Source organism: Oryzias melastigma, linkage group LG12, assembly GCF_002922805.2.
Source record: "Oryzias melastigma strain HK-1 linkage group LG12, ASM292280v2, whole genome shotgun sequence".
NCBI lineage: Eukaryota > Metazoa > Chordata > Actinopteri > Beloniformes > Adrianichthyidae > Oryzias > Oryzias melastigma.
The window spans coordinates 14,984,672-14,996,759 of record NC_050523.1 but is presented as its reverse complement, the minus strand read 5'-3'; the positions used below and the strand labels follow the sequence as shown (position 1 = coordinate 14,996,759).

General features: G+C 37.8%; 1 protein-coding gene across 5 annotated transcripts in view; it reads right to left on the bottom strand.

Moving 5' to 3' along the window:
• The window catches only part of sardh (sarcosine dehydrogenase), a 29,256-nt gene extending 18,984 nt beyond the window's left edge, over window positions 1–10,272 (bottom strand). Inside the window, exons 1-10 of one of the 5 annotated variants that reach the window (XM_024298905.2) lie at window positions 10,041–10,272; window positions 8,486–8,687; window positions 8,241–8,377; window positions 7,968–8,146; window positions 7,570–7,749; window positions 6,118–6,241; window positions 5,918–6,018; window positions 4,103–4,207; window positions 1,848–1,977; window positions 597–683 (exon numbers count right to left, since the gene is read on the bottom strand). In XM_024298905.2, coding sequence (XP_024154673.1) covers window positions 597–683; window positions 1,848–1,977; window positions 4,103–4,207; window positions 5,918–6,018; window positions 6,118–6,241; window positions 7,570–7,749; window positions 7,968–8,146; window positions 8,241–8,377; window positions 8,486–8,670 — 1,228 coding nt within the window. In that variant the 5' untranslated portion in view covers window positions 8,671–8,687; window positions 10,041–10,272. The remainder of the gene's footprint in view (window positions 1–596; window positions 684–1,847; window positions 1,978–4,102; window positions 4,208–5,917; window positions 6,019–6,117; window positions 6,242–7,569; window positions 7,750–7,967; window positions 8,147–8,240; window positions 8,378–8,485; window positions 8,688–10,040) is intronic. The other 4 variants (XM_024298904.2, XM_024298901.2, XM_024298903.2 and 1 more) reach the window with 4 other exon arrangements.
• Between the last annotated feature and the right edge of the window lie 1,816 nt (window positions 10,273–12,088).

The following is a 12,088-nucleotide window of genomic DNA, read 5'->3' as shown; positions in this document are numbered from 1 at the left end:
AGAACATTTGCAGAGATTGGTGAAGGTCAGGTTAATGCCTGATAGAAAAAAAGTCCTATGGCCATTCTACATCTTGTTACAGCTGCCATTAGTAGTCTTTAAAGAAATCGCTCTTTTTCTACTACTATAATCATTTGAACCTATATAGTGGTTAGTGGTCTCCTTTGTTTTAGGTAAATGTTTAAATCAGATCTAGCTAGATTCCTCCTCAGGTTTCCTCTGTTACCATATTTTTTAAGTATAAGTCAGGTGTTTTTAATTAGCTTGAAGTAATATAAAGAGTTGTTAGCATTTTATTTATAAGTGTGTATGTTGCACTAATGAAGCATCAATGTGTTACGGTAGTGAAGAGTGCATATTTCCATTCTATTACTGCTATTATGATTTGCCTTTCAAGATGAAATGTCTGTTCTTGCTCCCATATTTTGCTACATAAGTTGTTCCTAAAAGTGTGACTTAAATATGATTTTTTTTTCTTTTTTGTTATTATTTTTTTTTGTTTGCTGCAACTTACAGGCCAAAAAAAAGGCATTTCTTTCTAATGCTGCCGTTTCTCTTGGCTTTCTTTTGAACTTTCCAGCTAATGCAGGACATACCAGCACTGTTGAAGCCACATCCCAGGAAAAAGCCTCGGACTTCGGGAGCTTCTCCCATCAGTGGTTTGTGGTCCGCGGTGAATGATTCTGAAAGCAGAAATAAACATTACAGCTAAAAAACAAACAATAGATGAAAAAGGAAATAATTTTTTTTAACGATACATAATATTGTGTGTATATTTTTAATTTTATGAGCTAGTATTCCATCTCATCTCTTTGGACAGCAGGCAGCAACAGAGCAACAGAAATTTAAAATTGAGAACACTGCCAACACTTAAAAAGGATTTTGTTTCAAAGCTTTCACTTGACTTTTTTTTTCATTAAAATCTTTGCAGCTGCAAGCAAAAGACTTGAAATTTAAAAAGAAATAGAGCGGTCACAGAACAAGCCAAAGAGAAAAAGGCAAAAACAAATATTATATTCATGATCAAATAGATGGATGTGACCCTGCAGAGAAACTCCAAGAAATTGAAAGAGACAATTTATTATGAACACAAGCTAAAATTCCCAGGTTTAATTATTATTTTTTCCTAACGTCGCCCCTATTCAAAAAAAAAAAAAGTTTAAACAAAGGGTTTTGCTCACGATTGGAGTCAGAGACCAGACTCTGTTAGAATTGATTTGACTTTATAAAAATCTCTGAATTGGAAAAAATCCAAAACTTGCAACGAGAAACAATCTTTAAGACGTTCAAAACTCTGAGAGAAAATAGAAAAGGGAATAAAAAAAGGATTTCCTAGTATCTCTCAGAAATGGAATCAATACAAGTGTTTGAAAAATATTGGAACAGTAATAAAAGCACAAAGAACTGCAGTGAGAGCACAAACAGGAGGTTCTTATCAGATAAACTATCGGAAAGCCTCAGCGGGAGCAGTGTAATAACTGTAAAGGAAAATCTAGAAGGCACTAAAAGCTCTTCATTTTCCACGCAAATTGATATGACCTTAACTTCTTAAAAGCTAAAGAAATTGTCTCAGTTTTGCTTGCACTTTTTACACCAGAGCCTGTTTAGAAGGCTCTTAAAACAGACTGTATTGTTAAGTAACACGTCTGATAAAGCTGTGATTATTTATTATTAATCTGTGCATGTTGTTTTGTTGTGCAGTGACATCATGGCACATAAAGAGGTAGTAATTTTGTTACAGCTTTACATAAACTGATGTTTTTTTATTAAGATAACGAGGAATTTGATCAGTTTGTGATTTCTTGTACTGTAACAAACAGATAAATATTCATTTGTGATTTATATACCTGGTCCACAGACGGTGGACTTGATGCCAGTCTGCTCCAGAACAGGAACTCTGTTGATTGCACCCTCAATGTGTTGCATGAAAACATCCCAGTCCAGGTCAAAGAGGCTGAAGGCAAACTTGTCATTCACCTGAGAAAGAAAACACAGGTGAACCTGCATCACCACCTTCCTGAATGATGTGTGAAAAGATAAAGAGAGTGCACCTTTTTTCAAATATCATTAACAGTTTAATTCAAAACCTTCCTTCTAGCATTTAGTCTCACTCACACAACACTAAAAGACACATTAGCCAACCTTTCGACAGCATTGTTGAGTTCTTGAGCTTTGCAGGCATGCCTGCGCCGCTCTGCAAAGGTTTTGACATATCATTTGCTGAGGTCAAATCCTACTGAGCCATGGAAATACATAGGGCCCTATCTTGCCAGAGGCGCCTGGCGCACAGTGGGGAGGCGTCGTGTATATATTACCCATTTCCAGCAGCACAAAGACCATTTTTTAAAGCATCCTGGGATCTTTGCTTTCATTCAGATTCACATTTGTGTGCAGGAATGCATATGGAAAACATTCCTGTTAAAAGGTGTCATTTTTTATCATAGAGAAGAGAGAAAAGCTGATGATTTACCCTTAATCTCTTAAGAAGGAAACATTTCCGAGGATGAGGTGACTGAAGGTTCTGTTTATTCAATGTATTTAACGACACTCCAACTTTCTAATGGAACTTCTAGAAAATCGAGCAGCTTTTGAGTGAAGACTGGGATTTTCTCAATCCCTCCAGAACCATCCGTCATCATCATGCACTTTAAAGTCATTTCTCCTCTCTGAGTTAAGTTTCTGTGCAGCACACAGCTGCAGAACCCCAACAAAGGCGACGTGTCAGAACTACAGAATATGAAGCAATTCCGTTCAGATCAGATAAAAAGGTGAGTAGTAATAAAATATTGAGCTGAGTTGAGGTCATTGTTAACATGCAGTGTTTTAAGCTTTTTTAATATTTCAATAAAAAAGACAGAATCTCAAAGCTAAAGATTAAAGTTTGAAAATATATAGACTTCACTGTGACAACTTCTGATAATGAAGGACAAGCTAATGTTCCGCTGGTGTGTAAAGATTTAAACTAAATTTAATTAACTTTGGTAAAAGTTCATCAATGCTCGGTCACGCTGAGTCTTTCGAGTAACCTCCTCACTGGCCTGTCTCCTCTTTTTTAGTACCAATGCATGTTTTGTTAAGATAAAACAGAGTAATTTTTGCTTCTGACGATGTAAAACACCAAACTTCTAATGTTCTTCGGTTCAATTTATGTGTTCTACATTAACTTAAGTGGAGATTTTGGTTAAAATGTCTGAATCCTGATAATCAAGTCAGCCTATGGGATAAATCTATGGAGGGACTCGTATTTTACCATTTGCAGAAACAGAGTCCAATCAGATTAAACAGCTGCTTCCAGTTGTGGCTTACGTAAATACAGCATGAATCTGGTTCAATGAACATTATCTTTATGTGGACTTTATCAAGGGCTAGACCGGCTGCTTCACACTATTTCCAGTCCAAACCAAACCAGGGCTACCATCCAAACACATACACATTTAGATATGAACTAGGGGTGTAGGTAAAAAAAAAATATTCGATTCTGCAATTTATTCTAATACTTGCATTGATTTCAAATGCTGACTCTGTAATATTTAATTAATTTTTTACTAGCGTTCTTTAGCCTCTTACTTTTGTTTTCCACTTTTTCTTTCTTATGCTGAAAAATATTTGGTTGTGGAAATCGGACAATATTGGTTGTTCCCTTTGAGAACAAATATTTCTTAATTTACCAAAATAAAAAAAGTTGTGAATTTGTGGGTAATAGCAACTTGGAGTGCTTAATGTTGTGATCATTAGATACAATACATTTTTCCAGTCATACTCTCTAAAAAAAAGAAAATATAGAGTGAAATATTGTTCAGGTACAGTCTTGGGATATATCATGATACATATCACATTGTGAGTCAGGCATCGGGATACGTTTTGCATCGGCAGACTCTTGTCAATACACACTCCTTATATAAACAGTCTGATCTCTGGATTAATAACAGCAGCAAGCAAAAAAAAAAGAAAAAGTTAATCAATTTTTCAATCTCTATGCATCTCTGATTCTTTTTTTTCTCACTGAAAACGGAGAAAATGGACATATGCCATGGAAATGACAAAGACAGGAAGAATATTTACACTTGAAAACAAAGATCACCAGATAATCCTTTCAACTTACTTCCTCCCAAAAGATGGGGTTCTGTTCATAACCCCCCACAGACAGGGCGTCACCTTGAAGACGCAGGTACACGGACGCGTCGTGGTCCCTGACATTCGGCATGTTCTGCCAAGAGGAAAAGTCAGACGTTAGATCCTTTATTGTGAATGAGACCGATATTTTATGTAAAGTGGTTGGATTGCTTTTCCAATTTAAAGATTTGATCTTCAAACTGTCTCAAGACTCATTTGTATTCGAAAAGAAACAAGAAAATTCGACATGAAAAACACATAATTGTTCTTTTTTTTTAATCTAAATATTTATAATATGCGTGTGTGTTTTTATAAAGAGTTTCATATAAGGAAATACAGATGAAAATATAAATTCAGATTTTTTAATGGGAAAAATCTAAATTAAAACAAATTGTAAATCGTTATAAAATTTTTCCAAAACACAAGTCTTTATGTCGATTTTTCACATAACTAGAATTCAAACTAAATTCAGGCGGCACTTGAATTGTTAAAATTGTATATTCTAACAAGAGTTAGCATCTAAACAGCTATTTTTTGTGTATAAATTTGAGATATAGTAAATGAGGTCCTGGCTGTCTTTTGTTTTTCTAGAGGACACATTTACAGAGGAGGATATGCTCTATGAGGCTTTACAACATAATAAAGTTGGGCATAGCCAGTGGCAGGCCTTAATGAACCTTAGCATTTCTTTGTGAATCACATCCTAGCTACAGGCGCAGTGTAAAACTAGAGACTGCCTTCATCTTTGTGTGAAAGTGACATTCTTTTGTTCGCATGCTTAACTCAATGTAGAGCTCAAAGTGTCCTCTCTTGTTGCTATTCAGTCTGTTCTCTTCCTGAAGTCCATTGGTTTTCCATAAAACACAATACAAATCCCAGAGAGCGTGACATTTTAAAAACAGCTCACGTCCAACAGTAAAAGCTCACTTGCTCCTTTCTTGCCTCCCCTGCACTGAGCAGTCTAGCAGCTTCATCCATGAGATCGATATTGAACGCTGCACCGTACCCTTCATGTGCACCAAAAACAACAACCACCACCACTACCACCACCAGCGGCTACGATGAGCAAACTTGGCTCAAAGTCACTCCAGCACTCCCAGGACAAAGAGGCTGCTTGCACAGACACAAGGTCGGCATGAAATGTTTGACCTGACAAGTTGTAGACTGTGGTGGGAACAGATTTCCTGAGTGTGCCAGTGTGTCATTTTGTGTGGGGGCTGATGTATCTGCACATGATGCAGCAGCACTGCTGCTGCTTAAAGCTCCTCTTAGGCCTCAATAAAGCAGACCAGCCTGAAATCCCCCCAACCTCTGGAGGATCAGCACCGTCAGTCATGTGTGCATCTGACACCACAATACTTACAATTTCACAAAAATGTGCTGCACGAGACACATCAACACATACACATACTATTAGTTAGGAATGACTCTCCATTCGTCTCCCACACAAACAGAACAGCAGCTGTTGAAAATCTGAAATATGTTTGGAGACACTGCCCCCTACTGGCCTAAACAACTCAGCACCATTTGATCAATTAAGTATTTTTCATTACTTATTAATAGGATTTAGTGAAACTTTTCAAATAAAAAAAAATATTTATTTTTTTTAAATCAACAAAAATCTTGATTATAATTGTCATGTTAAATTTACAAATAATTAATTCATATGAAGAAATGTAGTATCCGGTGAACATAAAATGAGGAAGGGACAAGGTTCAACCTCCTTTGTTGCTCTCCTTGAAGATTCTTCTACAAGAGCAAACGTTTTCAGGAGTAAATTGGATTCATCATATGGGATTGGTACCTGTATGCCTTCTATTCTCTCTGTCACCACATAGGCGTGATGCATAGCAATCAGAGGAACCTTGACTCCAGCCATTTCCCCCAACTTGGTGGCCCAAACGCCTAAGATTTACAGACACAAATAAGAAGTGCTACAGTAGTTCTGGTTTGGAGATGCAGCTTTGTTTAGGATTATTTTGGAAAAATGTGCCTCAGTCTCACCTGCACAGTTCACCACGCAGGGCGTCTCGATTGTCCCATGGGGCGTTTCCACTGCCTTCACCTTTTTCACACCAAGGTCGTCTGTTCGTACTTGAATTCCAGTCACAGGGCAGTTCTCAATCACCTGGTGGGAATGCAGCAGAGGGAAATCCCTCACGCTGAGAAATGCATCACTAAAATCTTCTTTAGTCTTGTATTTTTCTTTAATATAAAAAAGTACATTTAGGCCTAAAACTTCTCATTTATTTTGCTAATGCTGTTTGGAAAAAAGATTTATGATCCAAGCTCCAAAATATGATATGCAGACCAAAGCTGAGTAACCAGGATACCAGTCCTACAAAAGTGAAAGAATTGAGTACAGGAGTTTAGCACAGATTTTATAAAAAATTATATCCAAAATTAACTTCCATCCATGTGAATATTAGAAATATCTGACTTTACTTCGACTTTCTTCTGTTTTTAGAAAAGTGTTTGTTCCCATCAGCTGTGCATAGTCAGTCACCCAGGCGGTTTCAGGAAAAACTACCAATACAACAACTTTCCGATAAAAGCAAACAGGGCACGAAGACATCATCTAATGAATAAAATATGTGTCTGTCCTTTCATCTGTTCTACCCTTGTCTGGGTGAAAGGGCAACTTGTTCTTATCAGTTCTAAATGCTATATCAAGGCTGTCTGCCATGGCTTCGTCTTGTTCTGCTGCTTCCTCCTGTATAGTATTCTTAGTCATGTCACACTATATCACAACTGAATACAGAAAATACACCATCTGGAATGAAATGTCTTTTTTAAGCTAATTACAGACTATTACAGATCACACTTACACATACATTTCAATTCAATGTTGAGTTTACACATTTAAACACATTTGCTTAGAAATACATTAATAATATATATATATGTTTTGAAGATATTCATATTTACATATTGTCAAATTTATTAGTGAAATTATAATGATATTGCTAATATCATACAGTGTTACATGGACTCTCAAGCAGAGAAGTTCCAACAATTGTTCTCCCTCTCCTGGAAGGCGTTTCAGTTTGGCCACTAGGTGGCGATTGTGCTATAGCCTTACACCTTATTCCTGAAGAAGTAGAAAGTATGAGCTAAAAACTGAGTTTTAGACCAAAAATGGTTGCTTTAAAAATATTTAATTAAAAGAGTTTAAAAATTTAAGTCTGTGAGTAAATAAAGATGTCCATTTAGTCAGCATTGTTGGGTAGACCAAGCGTTGGCATTAGCTGTCCTATGGGAAATCCCATTATACGTTAGCATCAAGCTAGCGGACTTTATGGACTTGAACTTTTATGGATCGATTATTGATCTATAAAGCTAAGATTCAGATTGAATTACCTATTTTATAAACCCAGCCCACCTGCAGTATGTGTAAGCCACAATCAAGTTTTTGAAACAAATCTATAAAGATGCAGGTGGATCGGTGACCCTTACAGTGGCTCCCCTAGCAGAAGCGGCTCTGGTCAGAGTTGTGCAGGTTCCTGCAGGGTCCATGGTCCCATCTTTGGGAACGTAAAGTGTTCCGTACAGATCATCAACATTCATCAATGGATACAGATCTTTGGTTTCCGCTGGCGAAAGGACATAGGATTCGATGCCGTAAACTTTACCCAGCTACAACACAAAGAGAGGAGGTCCGTTAGCAAGACATTTGAATACAAATTGAGTTTAAAACATTTTTTCCAAAAAACTGAATTTAGATCTAGAAACAACATATCAAGACATGCAGATGCAAACATTTGTTTGATGTTTAAAAAAGCTGAAATTCAATTATATTTCCAGCATATCTTGTACACCGTCATACAGGAAGTCCAGCAAACCTCTATCCTTACCGACATGAGCCTTTTGTACTCATCCAGTCTCTGCTTGTTGGAAGCAATGAAGAGTCCTCCATTCTGGATCCAGCCAGTGTGGAGACCGATTTCCTCCTCCAGATCTTTGCTGATCACGTTTCTGGTGTGAGCCAGGAGCTCCACCTCGACGTCGCTGGGACGGAGCTGCCACAGCAAGCCTAACTCCACACACAGAGGTCGTGTTTTACATGGGAATGAGCCAAGGTCTCACCATGAGGTGAGTAACACCAGCAGACACCTTCAGATTCATACCTGCAGTGTGCCAGGTGGTGCCAGCGGTGAGTCTGTCTTTCTCCAGCAAAACTACATTGGTCATCCCCATTTTAGCCAAGTGGTAGATGGTCTGACAGCCCAGGCTGCCTCCTCCGATCACAACCACATCTGCTGATCTGAGACAGTGGAGACGCAACTACTTCCTTAAAAATCCCTTCATTTTCTCTGAAAGTATTAGAAGCAATTAAATAAACAATTATTTGTTGTCAAAGAGTTAAACAAACCTGGGTAAAGGCTTTGTGGGTCCTGAGCTGCTCCCACTTTCCTGTTTTAGAGTCATCTCATAGGGAACATTTTTCTCGTTGGTGTGTTCTGAGCTGTAGGATCGAGAACTTGTCCGGCATAGAGGGGAGAGAGAAGGCCGCGCCGCCAACGCCACCCGCTGAACTGCTCGCCCAACAAAAGCCATGAAGACTCCGGACAATCCTGACACAAGAACAACATGTTAGCATCGAACACTTCCAACAACTTTTAATAGTGTTTCCCACAAAAGAACAGATTCTTTAAAATATGCATTACACTATAGAATGTGCAGCTATGAATGATTCAGAGTTTGATTACTTTAACATTAAGGTATTTATTTCTAAAAATATCTACAAAGAAAAAAACTAACATAAACTCACTGCATTGTAATACACAAATCATGTATCCAGTGGAAACAAAACCATAACAAAAAAATTGGGGTTTGAACTAAATTGAGGAAATGAATTGTTACATCCCCAGTAATCACAGTAAGAGTAGAAGACTGCAGCATATATATATATATATATATATATATATATACGGTATATATATATATCTACTTTATAAATTGTTATTGAAAATTGAGTATCTCACATTGAATTAATAACAATTAAATACCAATTTAAGTAAAAAATAATGCCTATATTTTTTCTATAGTGGCCTGTGATGTAAAAAAAATGTATTTTGTTTAGAAAAAAAAAGGGGGGGGGGTACAAAATAAAAGCCTGTTTATTTTTTAACTACATTTAAGCCAAATATTTAAAAATGTTGACAGTAAATCAAAAGCATGTGCATTTGTGAAACAACGTCTGCACTTCCAAATGTAAATTGCACGTTTGCATATATTTATATTTGTGAATTGGAGTGTGTGCATTTGTGAAATAGACCGTGTTTATTTCTGAATTCTGACTGTTCTGTCATCATACAATGCTGCTTATTGAAAATTTCTTACAAAAGATTGGAAAATTATTAGGATAGAGTTAATTAAATCTATTAAGAAGTTAAATTTAGAGCTATAGAAAATGTTAAGTTGTTTTGTTTGAGAACTTCTAAACTAATATTTCCTGGGATGATCCTCAGCAGCAGCTTCACAACAACTTGGATCAAGTTCTCTAAACTGTGCAGCTTCAGCTAGAACCCTCCTCCCAAAAAGCTCGCGCGTGTCTTCTTACGTCATGTCAATAGCAAACAAACATGTGAACAAAATGTTAAGAACCTATCAAATAAAGGCAAAAAATCAATGGCTGACCAAAATAAACAAATATTTAGGACCACATCAGTTCAAACGGCTGCCAGGTCCTAAAGGTAGTCAATTTAACACCTCTTTGGTTGACGACGTGACGTTAATTTCAGCTAAATTAACAATCACACACCCTGTCCCGACATGTTTAAAACACACGTTTAGCAAGCGTGCCACTTTACGGTCTGTAACCCGACTTTGAAAAGCTAAAAAAAAAAAAAAAAAAAAAAAACACCCAGGCTCAAAAAGCAGAGTAACTTCGAGGAGTTACTCTGCCGGTCCACGAGGAAACTTACAAGGAATTCCAGCATACAAACCCGCGGCAAATTATGCAAAATGGAGGAAAGGAGACTTGAAGGGAGAGAAACGAAGCCTTTGAGGAGAAATGTACAAAAATGCGAACCTTTTGGAGAGGCAGAACAGCTAAACCAAGTGGATAGAGAGGCTGTTCCAGCTTTCAGCCCCTCCTCCCGCCGCTCTGAGTGTGCTCAGCTCATAGACTGTATATAAAACAACTGGACTGCGCAAGCCCCCCTACTTCCGTGTTCCATATAGGAAGTACCACTGGATGGCAAAAAGCCAAAGTCCCATTGACTTACATTGAGAAACAGACAGTTATTTCTCAGTCATTTTACATCTCAGAATAATCATTCTTCCTCTGCTGCTTTCTGCTTAACTTCTTTTTTCTAATCCTATTTTTTTAAAGATTATTTTCCATTATCACAAGTTATTAGAGTTATAAATTGACCAATCAGATGGCTCAATAAGCGTTTGTGGGTCTGACGTCGAACGTCTGGGGGGTTTGAGTGACATATGATGGATGGCCAATGGGAGCAGACTTCATCAATGGGTCCGTCAGAAGACCTTTTAACACCTACTTTACAATTCAACAATGTACCAGTCATTGTTCTACTGTTGTTTTCCTCAATGGAATGTACCGATGCAGCAGTTTAAAACAACAAGAGGAGCATGCTGTCGACATTTTTAGATGAGGATTTACTCTGTAGAAATAGATTTCACTCTGAGGTTGTGTGTTTTGGACTTTTTGTTTGTTTAACGTTTGTTTTTCTTTATTTCACTGTTTTGGTTGTAGCTTATAAATTATAAGTTGCATATATGCGCATAAAATCACCAACCAAAGTTTCATCTTAGCCGCACTTTTCCAGATTCAGCCTGAATTAGACGCAGCCGTCTGAGGAGCGCGAGAGAAACATTAAAGGACCTGATGGTATCTTCAAACAGAAAAAAGATCCAGCTGTTCACTTGTTAGGATGGTTATTTATTTTAAATGCAGCTGAACGCGCTTCTCACGTCCATTTGATCAGACTGTAACCTAGCCGCGCATGAGAACTGACAAGCTGTGGCGCGCGAGACGGGAGCACGCGCAGTTTGGGCACGACGTCACCCAAATGCTCCTTTTATCTCGACAAAAAGGAATAAATGTAAGTAAATTCCAAAGGACCGCTGACAGAATCAAATGTTGGAATGGTTCTCCCTCAAAGTCTTCAACAATGACTTGTACAATTCTCCCGAGCCCCCTTGATTAAAGTGGAAGCTGTTTACATCCGCGGTCTCGTGGTAGAGGCGTGGAAAGAGGCGGACGGTTGCAACAAACTCACTCCTGATTGGCGACAGTACTTCCTGTAGATTCCATGACTCAGCTATGACTCAGACCAATCGCTGAAGATTGTTTGCAAATGGCGGTGTCCATTTCAGGAATTGACGGTGAAAGCGGCGGCCTACTTTCGCGAGGAGAGGAGATAATGCATTTCCAATGGGGGACCTCAGTGCTCGCTAAGTCCATTATTTTTACAGTCAATGGCTCAACCTCAACACTGGTAGGCGGAGCGTGAAGCCAACCAGGAAGTAACAAAATGTTGCAGTACCGGCACTGACCAGTGAGGCTGGTGCTTAGGGTGAGCAAATTCCTATGGGCTTAACTGATTGGAAACGCTCATCACCAGGATTAACTGCTCCGTGCGTATCGCACCGGACCGCTCAATAGAAACGAGATTTAGCTTAGCTAGCCTAGCGAGATTGTGTCACATTTCCCAGCATGCACCGCAGCTCAAAATGTATCATTTTAAAAGAAAAAAACATTTAAAATCATATTATTTTTTTCACCCGTATTTTATTTAAAAATAACAAACATATAGCATGTAATTCAAATTTTACACAATCATCTATTACTGTTGTGGTGTGTTTTTAGTGTGTATATAAAGACTACAGTAACTTAAGACTAAATAACTCTTATTGAATAAGATAGCTTAGGACCACAGAAATAACATGCACTTCATGCATTTTATTTGGAAACTTTTCATAATTTTTTTTCTCCTAAAATTAT